The sequence below is a fragment of the Giraffa tippelskirchi genome, chromosome 13 (assembly GCF_054371585.1).
Source record: "Giraffa tippelskirchi isolate mGirTip1 chromosome 13, T2T-mGirTip1v1.2.pri, whole genome shotgun sequence".
NCBI lineage: Eukaryota > Metazoa > Chordata > Mammalia > Artiodactyla > Giraffidae > Giraffa > Giraffa tippelskirchi.
In genome coordinates this window covers 61862829-61880599 of record NC_137287.1, presented here as the reverse complement: position 1 = coordinate 61880599, position 17771 = coordinate 61862829, and the positions used below count along the sequence as shown (strand labels likewise).

The 17771-nt window shown below is 43.3% G+C and overlaps 1 protein-coding gene and 1 long non-coding RNA gene across 3 annotated transcripts in view; one reads left to right on the top strand and one right to left on the bottom strand.

Annotated features, from left to right (window-relative positions):
- The window catches only part of APBB1IP (amyloid beta precursor protein binding family B member 1 interacting protein), a 78202-nt gene extending 62454 nt beyond the window's left edge, over positions 1–15748 (top strand). For both annotated transcript variants that reach the window (XM_081554182.1, XM_081554181.1), the window contains 4 exons: positions 5541–5639; positions 6384–6498; positions 12891–12994; positions 14663–15748. In XM_081554182.1, coding sequence (XP_081410308.1) covers positions 5541–5639; positions 6384–6498; positions 12891–12994; positions 14663–15187 — 843 coding nt within the window. In that variant the 3' untranslated portion in view covers positions 15188–15748. The remainder of the gene's footprint in view (positions 1–5540; positions 5640–6383; positions 6499–12890; positions 12995–14662) is intronic.
- LOC145531540 (uncharacterized) lies at positions 60–14581 on the bottom strand. The gene is made up of 2 exons (XR_014072514.1): positions 10712–14581; positions 60–709 (listed from the first exon to the last, which is right to left on the bottom strand). It is a non-coding gene; the product is annotated as an uncharacterized LOC145531540 (long non-coding RNA).
- Positions 15749–17771: the final 2023 nt, after the last annotated feature.

Genomic DNA, 17771 nt, shown 5'->3' with positions numbered 1-17771 from the left:
AGTTTGAATTAGTTATTTCCTTTTAAGAAAAGAAATGTTCAGTGTTACACAATTAATTACAACATAATAAGCTTTTTATTGTAAACCAAAATAGGAGAGGAGAAAACATTTCTACCCAGTTCAGATCATTTCCCCCAAAGTCTGTTACTGAGTCTAAAACTTTCAAGTTAGCCTGTCTGGATTTCTTCATCACTTTATGAGAATAAAAGCTCTACAATTTGGACAGATTTTATTTATAATTTTATTGACAAAATGATTGATTGTTCAGTTCTTTATCAGGTCCTTATTCCATTGTAAGATATTTTGAGAAATTAGGAAGTTGGCAAGACTTCCTAGAAAAATATAGAAAATAGAAAAAAAAATCTTTTTCTAAAAATAGTATTAGTGGGTCTTGAAACTTTTTAAATTGCACATTATCAAAAGTCAGTATATATTATCAGGTGTCTGGTAAGGTTGACATTAGCACCATATTTTGGAAGGTTGGTCAGAAGTAACTTTTCTCTGCCCAATGTAACCAACTGATTCCTAGAAATGGACTCAAGGAATTTATGGAGCTCTTCTGGCCATGTCAATAACCTCAGATATGCGGATGACACCACCCTTATGGCAGAAAGTGAAGAAGAACTAAAGAGCCTCTTGATGAAGGTGAAAGAGGAGAGTGAAAAAGTTGGCTTAAAGCTCAACGTTCAGAAAACTAAGATCATGGCATCTGGTCCCATCACTTCATGGGAAATAGATGGGGAAACAGTGGAAACCGTGTCAGACTTTATTTTTTTGGGCTCCAGAATCACTGCTGATGGTGACTGCAGCCATGAAATTAAAAGACGCTTACTCCTTGGAAGGAAGGTTATGGCCAACCTAGACAGCATATTTAAAAGCAGAGACATTACTTTGCCAACAAAAGTCCGTCTAGTCAAGGCTATGGTTTTTCCAGTGGTCATGTATGGATGTGAGAGTTGGACGGTGAAGAAAGCTGAGTGCCGAAGAATTGATGCTTTTGAACTGTGGTGTTGGAGAAGACTCTTGAGAGTCCCTTGGACTGCAAGGAGATCCAATCAATCCATCCTAAAGGAGATCAATCCTGGGTGTTCATTGGAAGGTCTGATGTTGAGGCTGAAACTCCAATACTTTGGCCACCTCATGCAAAGGGTTGACTCATTGGAAAAGACCCTAATGCTGGGTAGGATTGGGGGCGGAAGGAGAAGGGGACGACAGAGGATGAGATGGTTGGATGGCATAACCGACTCGATGGACATGGGTTTGGGTAGACTCCGGGAGTTGGTGATGGACAGAGAGGCCTGGCGTGCTGCAATTCATGGGGTCGCAAAGAGTCGGACACGATTGAGCGACTGAACTGAACTGAACTCTGGCCATGTCATTGCCTCCAACACCACAAATTCCCCTTCACAAATTCACACCAGAAAAACCCAGGTTATATCATTCCATTTGGCTCAGGTGCAAGGCTGTGTGCAGAATTTCTTTTTTTCCTGCAAATATACTTTATTATTTTTTATTAAATTGTAAATATTGCTGTGCAATGTTATATAAATTACAGGTGTACAGTATAGTGATTCACCATTTTTAAAGGTTATACTCCACTTACAGTAATAAAATACTGGCATAGAAAGGGCCATGAGAACAATGGCAGACACATTATACATTGCATTTGCAATGCAATGATTTAAGCACTTTTCATATGGTAATTAATAGATTGATTCATTTAATCCTTTATCAGCCTTCTGTGGTAAGAGCCACAGTTCTCCCTAGTTTGATTTATTTCTTTATTTTTGGTTGCGCTGGGTCTTTGTTGCTGCACACAGGCTTTCTCTAGTTGCAAAAGAGAAGAGCGAAGGCTTTGAGAGAGCGAAGGCAACTCTCTAGCTGTGGCTCACGGGCTTCTTGCTGTGGTGACTTCTCTTGTTGCGGCTCCCAGGCTCTAGAGCACAGGCTCAGTAGTTCTGGTACATGGGCTTAGTTGCTGCATGGCATGTGGGATCTTCCCGGACCAGGGATCGAACCTGTGTCTCCTGCAATGGCAGGCGGATTCTTTACCACTGAGCCACCAGGCAAGCCTCTCTCCGTAGGCTGTAGATGTGGAATCTGGGCACAGAGACTCTCAGCCAGGAAGTAGCTGAACCAGGATGAGAAGCCAAGAAGGGGAGGATGGTGTGGGGAGGCTATCTCTCAGACACTGTTTGCCGGCACACAAAATCTCTCCTCTGCCTCCCCTAACCCCAGCCCTAGCCACTCTTGAACTGTGTCTTCATTGTGTTGCTGTCTGCCCTCATGGCCCTCATTTGCAATCCTGAGACTCTGAGAACTTACGAACACAGAGGCCCTCCTTTGCACATGGGCATCCCGATGCCTGCACGGCATAAGAATGTCTTCTGGCTCTAAGTTTCAACAGTCAGGGCTTCTCTGCTGGTGATGAAATAAATATGCTTCAGAGCAGACAAATATAATGAAAGTTGTCAGAAGTGGGTAAGGGCCCATAAACCCATGGCCAGAGGCTGGAGCAGAGATTTTCAGCAAGAGAAAGCAGAGATCTCAGACCTAGAAGTCTCCAGGCTGAGGATTTAGACCCAGTGAGCAGGGTGGGAATGTGGTTTCTAGTGCTGACTCACAAACTTGGGAATAAGTCCCAGGATCATGGGTTGAACTATCTGGCCTGGGACGCGGGTCACCCTGGGCTGCACCAAGAATGGCGATGCTGAGACCCAGCAGAGGACCTCCCACGGACGGGGACGAGGGCTCTGAGATGGAGAAAAATGCAGGCCTCATGATCCCAGAACAAACAAGAATCAGAACAAACAACCCAACAGGAACATGCATTTCCCTTTTCTCAAAATGATGATCGACTCTGTTCTCAAGCCAGGTTCCTTCTGGGCAGTCACCCTGCTCGTTTTGCACTTAGGCACACTTCTCAGTTCCTTCCCAAAATGCTAGGAATTTTTATTCATTTGCTGAGTAAAAGGGTCAGTCATCCTTTGGAGAACTTAATTTTTTTTACAAACATTTTGGTCACTTATTTCCCTTTCTGTCCACTCTGGAAGGCGGAAAAAACTCTTGATATGCAAATATTTCATGAGGGTGAGCAAACTGACAGAATTCAAAGAGTATGCACATACATTGCAGAAAGGGTTCAGGATGAGAGTAGCATGTTAAGAGATCATGTGAGCCCACAGACGTGCACAGGCTGAGAAATTCAACCCGGGAGCTTCTTACTCAGGATGAACCCATGGATTATGACCGTCCATGGAGGGTGCTGCCAGGAAGATGGGAGTTTGAGTCCTGGCTCTGTCTCCTGGCACAGTGTCAAGACTCTCTAAGCTTCACTGCCCTCTGTATGAAGTGGAAATAACACTTCCTGTGCAGATTAAACCATCTATGCCCGTAAGACCATTAGTGCAATGTTGACAGACATAACCAGTGAGCAAGAATTGGAGTCATTCTTACTGCATTCTAGTACCAGTTAAACATGTCTGTTGACCAGCATTTCTTAAACTTGAGAGTGCATAGGGCTCACCAGGAGAGCTGTTAAGACAGGTGGTTGGGCCCCCAGAGCTTCTGATTCTGTGGGCCTGGGATCTGGCCCAGGAATTTGCACGTCCACCAAGCTTCCAGGTTCTTACCTGCCTCTTCCTTCCACAGCTGTCACCTCTTCCAAAGAACCTTTCTCTGTTTTCCAACTTTTGCTGCAGACTTTACCATGTCATCGAGTGATCATACATTTGTTTACATACGTCTCCCTCAGCAACACCCCAGCCACCACTTCCTAAGTACGGTGTGAGCCACTCTTCCTCATCTCTATCTAACCACCCGGAGGTATCTACTGAATGCACGAGCCCTCGGATCTCATTAGGGTTCTGCCACTCAGTGTGACCTTGGATAAACAGCTTAACCTCTCTGGTCTCCCACTGTTTCGAGGATCTGTAAGATCCCTTTGGACAAGGGTCTGCAGTTGCCCTGACATTTGTGTGCTGCATAGCATGTCTGCAGGAGCTTCTCCCTTTCTGTGGTCAGGAGCAACCAAACCAATGGCAGAAGAGGCTGGCCAGCGGCATGAAGCTAGCATTTTTCCTTAAACTTCTTTGCAAACATTTTTCCAGCTAAAAGCTCAAGGGAGTAAACGCCTTGGCAAGGTCCCAAGACATGACAGAAGACTAAGCACAGCGATGTGCTGAGTGATGTCCTGGGAGCCTGTAGGGCTCCTGCCTTAATGGGGGAGCCAGAAAGGAGCCTTGTGCCCACCAGGCAGCTCATCTTAGAATCATAAAATCTGAGGCTCACAAGTGATCTTTGAGGTCATCTTCAAGATCATCTGATGTTTAATTCTCCTGTGTCCAGTCCTGGTACACTTGTGATATGAGGAAGCTGGTGAGATGCACCCCACTAATATTGGAGAGAATGAATCCAAGTCTGTACATCAACCTCTTCATCACAGGAAGAGCCATGGTTAGAACTCAAGGTCAAGTGTTCCTGCCTATGTTTTGTGCTCAGCAGCCACTGTGTTGAAAGGAAGAACCACATTTTACTCTGGATGAACATACTTAAGAAATTGTTGACTGTGCTGTTTAAGTGGATCCCTCTACCCAGACAGTTGCTTTCTCTGCCTTTCACTCCAAGCACAATATGATTTACAGTCTGCTCCTGGGAACCCATCACGTGACATGCACCAAAAAAAAAAAAAAGAAACTTTAATATACCAAGCCCAAGGTAACAAAAATCAACTTTTTAAATTCCTCCAGGGGGAAAAAAAAAACCAGCTGTTTCCTAAGAACAATTATAAACATCAGATTTCCGGAGACACCCATGTTTTGCCCCTCTTACACAAGGGCCAGACCAGAAAGTTCTGTTCTGGTTCAGCTGGAAAGTTTGGTTAGAAGTTAGGGAGCCATGTTTCTGGTGTTGAAAGACAAAGATGTTCTGTATGACCTTGGACCCGTAATACTCCATCTCCTTCGCACCTGCCCATCACTGTTTTCTTTGACTGGGAGCTCCTGGAAGGCCCGGGTGACCCCCTAGTGCAGCATCCAGCTCACTGCCACTTAAAATTAGACAGAAATACTCCTTCTCTGGGCCATCCATGTGGGTAAGAGATGACAGAAGACAGGGTGAAACCCTGAATTCCTCGTAGCAGAAATAACCCTAGGCCTGCATGAGAGTCACAAAAGCATTAATTCCTTGGCATGAGGATTACATCAGATAAGTTCCCTTATCTGATAAATGGAGAAGTGATTTGGATTTTTCTTGTAGGGCTAGAAACATGATAGATACGAAGGTTTCCAGATGTTCAAAAAGCAGGAATGGAAATGACTATTGATAATATAGTAAAAAGTGCTTGTGATAAATCATGTCAATTCTTTCCAAATTTAGCCTCTGTAAAAAAGTATCCCTATTTCTAATTCTAAAATTGCTACCAGTGATTTTGGCCACCATCTCAGGAAATTTCAGACACTGTGAGAATTTTCTAAACATTTTTTGAAAGGTGCTAATTTGTGAAGAGATTACAAATGGTCTTTGGAATGGCTTTTTTCCAGCATCCCCAGATTCAGAAGGAGTCCCAGTATATCAAGTATCTGTGCTGTGATGATGCCAGAGCGCTAAGCCAGTGGGTCATGGGAGTCAGGATCGCCAAGGTGAGAGAAAGGGTGGACTCACCCCACCATGAATTTGCCAGCTAGCCTCCTGACGTGGGTCCAATCTTTGTGCTACTCGGAAACAGCTGATTCATTCTTTTTTTTTTTTTGGCTGCACAAGATCTTAGTAGCCTGTGGGATCTAGTTCCCTGACTGGGGATCAAACCCAGGCCCCCTGAATTGGGAGCTCAGAGTCTTAACCGCTGGACCACAAGGAAAGTCCCAACACCTGATCCATTCTCACTAAGTCAAGGCCATTAATGGATCAATGCCACAGCTATCACCTCATTTATTTGCCCATTGGTTTTTTATTGAGTAAGTGGGAGTGGTTGAGACGTGGACCTCTCCCATGACCTGAGAAGCAGGGATTTATTTTCACATGAGCCATTGCAGATACTGATTTATGGAGAGCTTTGCAAGTAATTATGCATAATTAAGAAGCATGAGATACAAGCTGTGGCAAAATTACATAGAGACATATGTCATCATATTGCATAGCGAAAGCTCCCTTCTCATAGAGAGGTACAAATATTACCTGATTTTGCTAATCTGGAATATTTTTCACATATGAAAATGTGGTTTGTGGATTTTTTTTAATGGAAATACTTCTACTAAAAGTATCTCAGGAAAGGAGTAAAAAGAATAGTCATGAGGTCCTCTTTTCCCTGAATTTGTAGACTGCAGTGGAGTACAGAATCTGGGATCTATGGACTGCTCCGTTGCTTCTTTGTGTTCTCTCTCTAGTATGGGAAGACGCTCTACGATAATTATCAGCGGGCCATGGCCAGGGCAGGGCTTGCCTCTCGGTGGACAAACCTGGGCACAGTCAACGCAGTGCCACCAGCCCCGCCTTCCACAGGTACCACGCAGGGGGGAGATTCTGATGCCTGTTCAAAGCTCAGAGCTTGTGCTCAAACTTACCTAATGTATTTCATAGAAACAGAACTCTGTAGACACTGTCCTGAATACTCTTCCCTCCTGATGGTCAAATGTAAGATCCCCCAATACCTACCCCCCACATACTTGTATCTCTTTATAAGTGACTTTTAGCAAAGCTCTGACCTTTTTCTTCATGATATGCTTATGGACAAGATGGTGGTCACCAGCTTAGGGTGAGCTTGTAGGGAACTGTGTCTCCTCAGAGTATAGGTGTGATGATTGTCCAAGGCTCCATTAATGCCCAGCAGACTGTCCGCACCAAGGGTTAAGAGCATTCCTCGGTGTTTGGCCTCAGTAACATCACACCTAGGTCCTTGTACCCAATCCTGGATGTCACATGTGAATGTAACAGCTACTGGTTTATATTTTAAGACACTGAGGGATGGAGTGGGTACTATGTTACTACTCTTTATATATATACAAATTTACATATATATATATATACACACACACACACACAAATAGATCTATATAAATATACATATACAACTATACATAATTTCTGGTCCTTACAGCAAGGTATACATTATTATCATTTACTCCACAGCTGAGAAAACTGAAGCTGTGGGAAGCTAGTATCTAGCTTGGAAAGTACGCAGTTCCATGCCAGGATCCCAGGACAAAGACCAGACCCGGATGTATTATTATGCCATTCTCTTCCACTTTCTCTCCTGCTCTCCTGTGTCCTTCTCATCAACACCACTCCCTTCTTCAAAGAAACAAAGTTAAAACCCTCCTATGACTCCAAATCCCCCTCCTATTGCTCCATCTGACAAGCAAACTATTCTAAAGGGTGGACTGTATTTGCTGTCTCTGTTTTTCTACTTCCTGTTCACTACCCAGGGCTTCCCAGGTGGCTCAGTGGTAAAGAATCTGCCTACCAATGCAGGAGACCTGGGTTCAATCACTGGGCTGGGAAGATCCCATGGAGAAGGAAATGGCAACCCACTCCAGTATTCTTGCCAGGGAAATCCTCTGGACAGAGGATCCTGGCAGGCTACTGTCCATGGGGTCGCAAAAGAGTCAGATGTGACTTAGTGTGTAAACAGCAATGACAGTTCACTCTTCATAACCATTTCAGTCAGGCTCCTGCCTCTAGTACGTCATGGAAAATGCTCTTGCTAAATCAAACTACTACAGACTCCTCTTTTTTTTTTTTAACTTAAACTTTTCAGCTATACCCCACAGCATGGGGATCTTAGTTCCCCCACCAGGCATCAAACCCCAGTCCCCTGCATTTGCAGTGCAGAGTCTTAACCACTGGACCACCGAGGAAATCCCATAAACCCTTCTTTCTAGTTGACCTTTCAGCAACTCCAACACAACTGACCACTCCTCCTGGAGCCAACCCCTTTTCTGGCTTTCCAGATATCACACACTCCAAGACCCACACCCGAACTCAACTTCTCTAGCCACTCTTTTTCAATCTGCTGTAATAATTCTTCTTCTTCTACCCCCAACTTAAATTATGCAAGGCCGAGTCAATCCTAACCCTACTCTCACTGTACACTATCTCCCTAAGTGATCTGATCCACCCCCAGCACTGTCTACACGCTGACCACCTATAACTGCATAAATCCAATCCAGGCTTCTCTGTTGACCTTCAAAACCATGTATCCAGCAGTCTGCTCAATGGCTTCATCTGAATGCACCCCAGACCTCAAACTCAACATCTGTAAAACCAAGCCCATCCTCTTCCTCTCCCGACTTGCTCCCCCATGATTGTTCCGTTTCCACAAATAACATCATCATCTGCCCAATTACTCCTGCAGGAAACATGCAAAAAAAGCTCATTGTTGTCAAGTGGTGTCTGACTCTTTGCAACTCCATGGACTACAGCATGCCAGGCTTCCCTGTCATTCACTATCTCCCACAGTTTGCTCAAATTTATGTCCATTGAATCGGTGATACTATATAATCATCTCATCGTCTGTCGTCCCCTTCTCCTCCTGCTTTCAGTCTTTCCCAGCATCAGGGTCTTTTCCAATGAGTCTACTCTTCACATCTGGCGGCCAAAGTATTGGAGCTTTAGCTTCAGCATCAGTCCTTCCAATGAATATTCAGGGTTAATTTTCTAAAGGAGTGATTGATCTCCTTGCAGTCCAAAGGACACTCAAGAGTCTTCTCCAGCACCACAATTTGAAAGCATCAATTCTTCGGCGCTCAGCTTTCTTTATAGTCCAGCTCTCACATCCATACATGACTACTGGAAAAACCATAGCTTTGACTATAAAAGATTTTCACTAAGAAAAGCTCATTCATCTTCAAATCCAGTCACTCCTAAATCTTGTTGATTCTACCTTCTAAGTATTGGTCAAATCTGTCCGTGCTTGTCTGTCTCCATTGCCATCAAATCCAGACCACCACCATCTTCATGTGGCCCCACAGGCTCCAGTCCTTCCAATGCTTTCCACTGCTCTCAGAAAAGTCCCCAGTTCCCAGCAAGGCCACCAGAACCTGCATGAAATGAGCCTCGCACATTTCGCCTCTTTCCCCACCTGTCTTCCTGTTCCTGTCACAAGACCCTTTTTTTTTTTTTTCCCACTTTTTCAAAGCCCCAAGCACCCTCCTTTCTTAGGGACTTCACAGATGCTCTTCTTTGTTTATGAGGCTCTTTCTTTTCTTTGTTTAACAAGATCTTTTTTTTCACGTTTAGTATTATTTATTTGGCTGTACCAGGTGTTAATTGTATTTTGTGGAATCTTTTCCCATACATACTCTCCAGGCCAGAATACTGGAGTGGGTAGCTGTTCCCTTCTCCAGGAGACCTTCCCGACTCAGGGATCCAACCCAGCTCTCCTGCATTGCAGGCAGATTCTTTACCAGCTGAGCCACAAGGGAAGCCCAAGAATACTAGAGTGGGTAGCCTATCCCTTTTCCAGCAGATCTTCCTGACCCAGGAATCAAACCAGAGTCTCCTAAGTGGGATCTTTTAGTGGTGGCATGTGAACTCTTCCCAGGTGGTACTAGTAGTAAAGGACCCGCCTGCCAATGCAGGAGACATAAGAGATGTGGGTTCCATTCCTGGGTTGGGAAGATCGCCCGGGGGAGGGTATCACAATCTACTCCAGTATTCTTGCCTGGAGAATCCCATGGAAAGAGAAGCCTGGCATGCTATAGTCCATGGGGTTGCAAAGAGTCAGACAGGACTGAAGTGACTTAGCACACATGTGAACTCTTAGTTTCAGCATGTGGGATCTAGTTCCCCGACGAGGAATTGAACCTGCGTCCTCAGCATTGGGAGCACAGAGTCTTAGGCACTGGAAGTCCCTATGGTGTGCTTTCTTTCATGCAGCTAATTTCTGCCCATTTTCAGATCTCAAATAAATTATCCTTTGTAGGCCAGTCATAATAATCTGTGTAACTGTTAGTTTAGTATCTGTTACCTCCTCCAGACACTGAAGGAAATCATGCTGTCAGGGACTATTTCTGTATGGTCAGTTCAGTTCAGTTGCTCAGTCGTGTCCGACTCTGTGACCCCAAGGACTGCAGCACACCAGGCTTCCTGTCCACCACCAACTCCTGGAGTTCGCTCAGACTCATGTCCATTGAGTTAGTGATGCCATCTAACCATCTAATCCTCTTGTCGTCCCCTTCTCCTCCTGCCTTCAACCTTTCCCACCATCAGGGTCTTTTCCAATGAGTGGGTTCTTCGCATCAGGTGGCCAAAGTATTGGAGCTTCAGCTTCAGCATCAGTCCTTCCGATGAATATTCAGGACTGATTTCCTTTAGGATTGACTGGTTTGATCTCCTTGCAGTCCAGGGGACTCTCAAGAGTCTTCTCCAACACCACAGTTCAAAAGCATCAATTCTTCGGTGCTCAGCTTTCTTTATGGTCCATACATGACTACTGGAAAAACCATAGCTTTGACTAGATGGACCTTTGTCAGCAAAGTAATGTCTCTGCTTTTTAATTTGCTGTCTAGGTTGGCCATAGCTTTTCCTCCAAGGAGCAATTAATTAATTGCTCTGTTAATTTTATGGCTGCAGTCACCATCTGCAGTGATTTTGGAGCCCAAGAAAATAAAGTCTCACTGTTTCCATTGTTTTCCCATCTGTTTGCCATGAAGTGATGGGACCAGGTGCCATGATCTTAGCTTTTTGAATGTTGTGTGTAAAGCCAGCTTGGTACATGGTAGTTTTCCCAGAAGGAAGCAGAATGCTTGGCAGATAATAGGCTAGAATTTGAAGATGGTTGGGGTGACAATAAATTAATAACTTGGAGGGTTTCTCTGAAAGTGAAGTAATATAAACACTCTTAATACTAAATGTTCAATACATGTTCAATCCATTTTCCTAAATGAATTGCTTAAATCCAATTTTTGAAGAACACTATCACAGCAGTCAGATGAGATGTCCATTGATCAAAAAAGAGGATCTTTCTTGTAATGGAAAATCTGCTAGTAGACAGTAAATTAACCCATGTTGGTTCTGCTGTAGAGTTTTATCAGAAATAAGCCCTACAGAGAACAAATGTGCTGAGATGTTAAACCATACTGGCAGTGTTCCTGCTTATTATTTTTTTAGAGCCTTTTGAGAGTAAGTAGATTGACTGTCATGTCCCTTTGCCCATTAAATCTTCCCTTTGTATTTCCTTAAAAAAAAAAAAAAGTAAAATAAGGCCATTTTCTTACTAACAATAGTGCAGTTATAAAATTTTGGAAATTTAACTTTTCATGTTGATAGAGCATTTTTAGGTAAACCACAGCCTGTATTTCAGTTTTGCCAGGTGTCTCAGTGATGCCATTACAACAGTGCTCTTTCCTAGCATGCATTCCCTCCAGAATTGCATTTAGGCATCACATTTCTTTCTTCTTCTTTCATTTGGCACATTTCCTCAGCCTTTCTTTGTCTAACAGGACATTAACATATTTTAAAAAATAAGGGCCATTTATTTTATAGAATGTCCCTCAGTTTGGATGTGTCTGATGTTTCCTAATAATTCATCTCAAGTAATGTGTTTGGGGCAGGACTAAGCTGCTGTGTCCTTTTCGGGGTACCTCCTTTGGAGGCCTGTGGTGTCTGTGGCCCCTCGCTGAAAACATTCACTCTGACCGCTTAGCTAAGATGCTGTCCGGGTTTTCTCCTGTGCAGCTTTTTCATATTGTACTTAATAATTTGTACAGAGATACTTGGAGACAGCAGAAGTGTCCAAGTCCTTATCAAACTTTCCCTTCTTCCCCTTTTCCTGGAGTGCTTAATCACCTCCTTTGAGTTATTCTGTAGATTTATGGGCTTTTTGAAATATTGGGAAAATATCTGAAGAAGCAAGCACACAGTCATTTCATAAATGTTTGACAGAAGAGCTAGTCCTGAGCAGAGAGCTAAGGCAAGCTCAGATGCACTCAAAAAAGGAGACCTCATGTCTGGGGCTGGGAGGCAGTTCAGTTGTGGGAGGAGCAGCCACCCACAACCCCCACATCCTCACCCCACCTCCCCCTACCCCACCCCGAGGATGCCCTCTTAGGAGCCAGAGATCAACGCACAGCTTCTTCTCTCTGATTGACCCTCTCAGAACTGTGAAACCTCAGCTAGGCACACTTGTGCAAAAGCGCAAATAAAAAGACAGGAAAAGAAGCACCTATCAGGACTTTCTGGGGAAAATAAATCTAATTCCAGGGTATATTCAAGGTTTGTACATTTTGCTCAGTCCCCTCTGTCTACTGTTTTTGTGCCCAAAGTATTTTTTTGTTGAGGATAACGTTCAGAAGTTGTTTCTGTACACAGCATGGTGCAAACCCAGATACATCCATTTCAGAAAAAATCATCCACAGGAAGAATTCTTCTAGAAGGGAGGTTTTCGAGATTTATTCCTCAGTTACGAAAAGGTTTTTAAAAGCAGAACATACTATTGTTTGGGACCCCAGTTAACCCAGATCATGTGGCTTGTATAAAGCATTCACTTTCCTGAATGTTTTGCTGAACCTTATGAAGTATTGTTATAGAAGCTCAGATTTTTTTGTAAACCCTGTGTACCTGTAAATCCTTTCACTTTGGAGACAAACTGCTTTATCTTTTCAGATTAACTCTCAAGAATGTTGAAAATACCCACCGACTCTTATTTTTAGTGAAGTATAGTTGATTTACAATACTATATTAGTTTCAGGTGTACAGCAAAGGGATTCACTATTCTATTCAGATTATTTTCCATTATAGGTTATTATAATGCAAGACACTGAATATAGTTCCCTATGTTATACATTAACTCCTTGTTGCTCACCTATTTTATGTACAATAGTTTGTATCTGTTGATTCCATATGCCTAACTTTCCCTCCCCCCTTATCTACTCTTCTCTCTCTCTGCCTCTTAGGAGTTACAACAGGCACCACCCAAGCCAATGGTCAGATCCCCCAGGCAACACAGTCTGCGAATACTGCTCTTGGAGAAGACCGCAGACACCTTGAAACAACCAAGGTAAGGCTGGGGGTACCTCACCTACTTCTGTCAGATGGTCACTTGTAAGCCCGTATTCTAAACTGTGTTTGAATAACTGCTCCTTTAAAAAAGAAAAAATACAGTTCTAACAATTCAAGTCACTATAATTTCATTTAGATAATTGCTCCATAGATAGATAGATAGATAGATAATCTTAAAGTTATATAGGCTAGAAAGGAAAATTAAAACCAACTACTACCACACAGCTTTAGGAAAATGTAAGAATCTTTTTTAATACTGAGGATTGGTAACTATTTTTAGTTTAGCTACACTTATTTTGACTGAAGTGATTTTTGTTTGTTTAATTCAAGTGGTTTTAGCCCTCTCTGAAAGTGAGGGCTACATTTTAAACCCTTGGGATTTTAAATTATTTTTTCTGAATAACTTAGAGCAGTGTGATGGTCAGAAGCCCTTTATTAAATGCTAACTGGGCCCCAAACCAAATTAGAAGAATATTGGTAAGGTTCCGCTGTAAAATACACATTTTGTATTTTTCTGTTAATGTTCTACATATATCCTCAGGCTAATGGAGAATAAAACACATTTGAAAATAATAGCCAAATTGGTATAACATTCTCCATAACTTTTTTTTCAGTAGAGGAGATATAATGAAGAGTTATTTAAATCTAAAATTTTAGCTAAAAATTATAGTTTAGTTTCTAGTCCAGTTGCTAACATCTCAATTGACTATAGAAGTTCCACTGAATATTTCTCATATGTGACTCAAACCAACTCTAAATGTACCTTCAGAAGTTTTCCACCTCACTCTTCCCTTTTACTTTGTCCCATCAGCCAGTGGTGAAAACAAGTCATATAGTTATTGAGCTGCTTATAATTTTTGAAGAAAAACTTAGGTCATTAAAAGGGCCACCTGGGAAGCCCTTATGTCTGTATGGTTCAGGAGCAAAATAATTTCAGACACCTGCTCCTGATGACTGCATTTCACAACCAGCTCAACTCAGACCAAGAAAAATGTTGTATCTGTGTATGCCTACAACCCTAGTAGGGCTTCTGTGGTGGCACAGTGGTAAAGAATCGACTGCCAAGCAGGAGGCTCCAGTTGGATCCCTGGGTGGGGAAGATTCCCCTGGAGAAAGACATGGCAACCCACTCCAGTATTCTTGCCTGGGAAATCCCACGGACAGAGGAGCCTGTAAGGCTACAGTCCAGGGGGTCCCAAAAGAGCAGGACACGACTTTGTGACTTAAAAAACAACAAGGGTAAAGACTGAGGTAACCCCAAACTAAACTCTGTACCACTAGAGCTCTAAGACACTGACAACCTTGTATCAAGCAGTTCCTAGAAGATACATTATTAGTATTATAATAAGTACCTTGTGGAGTAGGGCAAAATCTTCCATTTACGGAATACAAGGCAGATTAACACCAGGTGATAACGTAAAATAATAATGTTATTGTTGATGATCCTGTTGAAGGGCATTTGGAGTCGTTCTCTGTCCCAGAGCACAGAGGGGCTAATTCAGGAACAACCTGGAGGCTCAGGACTGAGAGATTGGGGGCCACCCCTGGCGGGGGTTTGGAGGCAGGACAGATGCTTCCTAAATCCGCAGACTCACCTGTCCAGGTAAATGTCATGTCCGCACGGCCGTGTGGTCACAAGCATAACGCTGTTGTCGCTTTGTTGAAGGACAAGAAGCCCGGCCTCGGCAGCCACGACCCCGGAGCGCCCAGGGCCCAGCCCCTTCCCAAGTCCAGCCTGCCTCCGCCCCCTCCTCCCGTGCGCCGGTCCTCGGACGTGGGCGGCGGCAGCCCGGGGACGCCCCCCAAGGCCAAGGGCGCGGCCGCTCGCTTCCCCGCCCCGCCCGACGACCTCCTGCCACCGCCCCCGCCGCCGCCGCCGCCCCTGGAGGACGAAGAACTCCCCCCTCCACCCCCCGACTTTAACGACGCGCCCCCAGACTTCGTGCCTCCCCCGCCGCCGTCGTTTGCGGGGGATTTGGAGTTCTCTCTGCCGCCGCCGCCGCCACCCCCACCCGCCCTCGCCCCCGAATCCGCGAAGACGCCCCCGGTGGTCGTCAAAAGGCCGCCGCCTCCGCCAAAGAGGCAGGAAAACCCTGGACCACCGGGCGGGGGAGGCGGGGGAGGCGGGGAGCAAGATTTCATGTCGGATCTCATGAAAGCATTGCAGAAGAAGAGAGGCAACGTGTCCTAAAGGGAAGCTTAGAAATACCTTTGGGTGACGGGCGTAACATTGCTAACCTGAAGTGCATTTTTGCTACTGTTTTTAAACTTCTCCCTGTTGATCAAGTACATTAGTAATCCTTAACCTACACAGAATTGAGACTATCTGTGTGAATGTACCGGAGAAGGCAGTGGCACCCCACTCCAGTACTCTTGCCTGGAAAATCCCATGGACAGAGGAGCCTGGTAGGCTGCAGTCCATGGGGTCGCTAAGAGTCGGACACGACTGAGCAACTTCACTTTCACTTTTCCCTTTCATGCGCTGGAGAAGGAAATGGCAATCCACTCCAGTATTCTTGCCTGGAGAATCCCAGGGACGGGGGAGCCTAGTGGGCTGCCGTCTATGGGGCCGCACAGAGTCGGACACGGCTGAAGCGACTTAGCAGCAGCAGCGTGAATGTACACATCTTTTCTGTGTATTTCCATTTCGATGGATTTTTCTCTTCCAGGTTAACTAAAATAATGTTTTGTGTTCGTTTATTATGTTCTGAACCATCAAATTAATAAAAGTTTAAAATGTTTTATCTGAAAATGGAATTTCTAGAAATATCAGTATAAATCTAGTGCAAAATCAATCCTGTTTTATAATATATACTTGACCTTTTACAAATCCTAGGCCTTCTAAAGTCTTGTTGATCTTCGAAATATGTTCCATCTCTGTCTCAGTAACCTCCAGAATTTTCAGAAAAGTCGAAAGGGGAGAAAGAAAAAACCAGGAGCGGTAGAGTGAATTTAGTTTCTTTGAGATTTCATTGTTTTGTTGAAGTCCTGGACATACCCTAACTTGGTTTTGGTCTTCTAGTGGCTGAATAACAGTAACTGGGGTGGGGGGAAGCTTTTTAGATAGTTTTTGGATTCTCTATTATACTTTTATTTGCTATAAGTTGTTATGATGCTATAAATTGCTATAAAAATTTAGAGATAGGAAAAGGCAATCATATTCTTCAATCTGGAATGTTTTCCCGCAGATAAACTTAATGCTTAATTTTAACAACCAGTTTATCCTAAGTTCCTGTTACCCTTATCTCCCTTCTCTTTCTAATTGGCTGAGGATCCTTTTAGATTTTTTTAGTTTTATTTCCATGGTTCTGTTTTATTTTCTTTTTAAATGTAAAACAGCTCAAAATCTTAAAGTGGGTAGAAAATAATAATGTGTTATTTTCTACTTAAGGAAGATTATTAATCTGATGTTTTAATATTTGGAGAAAAGTAAGCTCTAAATTGACATTTAAGACAAAAAGCAAATTCACATTTTAAAACCAAAATATTTAATCATTAAACCTGGTAAGATGCACTCAGTTTTTCCTAAACACTGGGACCAATGGCCATGGAAAGAAAGGGCTCAGAGAGCAGCACCAGGGGACTGGGAAACGGAAAGGGAGAGATGTGTTTATTACGGGCTTCAGTGGTGACCCCCAAACCATCAATTCAAACATATAGAAATATAAAAATGCAAACTTTAAAATGTTCTTGAGTTTTAGCATTAGATGATACATATTTTAGAAAAACTACAGAAGAGAATTAGCTGATTTTGTGGTCAAAATATTGATGCAGTTTTGGTGGACCGAAAGGTTGAATGCACTGTTTCTCTCTATCCCTGCCTTTGTTACAGGCTATAAATGAAAACACTAGGAAATAGATGGTCGAGACAGCCCTTGCTTTGCATAGTTCTGCCTGCACAAGTTCCAATTAGCACAGTTTAGTTAAATAACACTAGACTCCCAACATGGTTCCTATATGCTGCCATGGTATTTTAACTAGTAATTAGTTTTAACTAGTAAGTAATTGGAGAAGGCAATGGCACCCCACTCCAGTACTCTTGCCTGGAAAATCCCATGGACAGAGGAGCCTGGTAGGCTACAGTCCATGGGGTCGCTAAGAGTCAGACACAACTGATCGACTTCTTTCACTTTTCCCTTTCATGCACTGGAGAAGGAAATGGCAGCCCACTCCAGTGTTCTTGCCTGGAGAATCCCAGGGACGGCAGAGCCTGGTGGGCTGCTGTCTATGGGGTCGCACAGAGTCGGACACGACTGAAGCGACTTAGCAGCAGCAGCAGTAAGTAATTATATGGAATACAAACTTTGCTGTTAGGTTTTCAGCCCACAAATCACCATATAAGTAACAGATACGTATCATGATCAGTGACTAGTTACACCCTTCTTTCAACGCCTGTTAGGGATTGATCACTGAATATTTGTTCATTTATGTACAGACAGAAAAGTGTCTTAAGGTGCTAAAGTATTATACATATGTGTCAAGCCATTAATGTTTGGAGATATAGAAATATTCATAGATTAAGTGAACCTATGTCAGAATTCCTTTAAAATACTTGGGGATATGTAAATTATACTTCAATGAAAACAATAACTAGAAATGCAAAGTGTGTAAGGGTAAAAATGAAGCAAGACCGATCTTGCATTGATAATAAATTGGTTGAATGGTAAATCAGGTTCATTAAACTATTCTCTTTATTTTGGTAAATGATTGAAAATTACCATAATAGACAAAAGCTTGAGGAGTACCATTAAATTATATTATTTGATATGATGCAA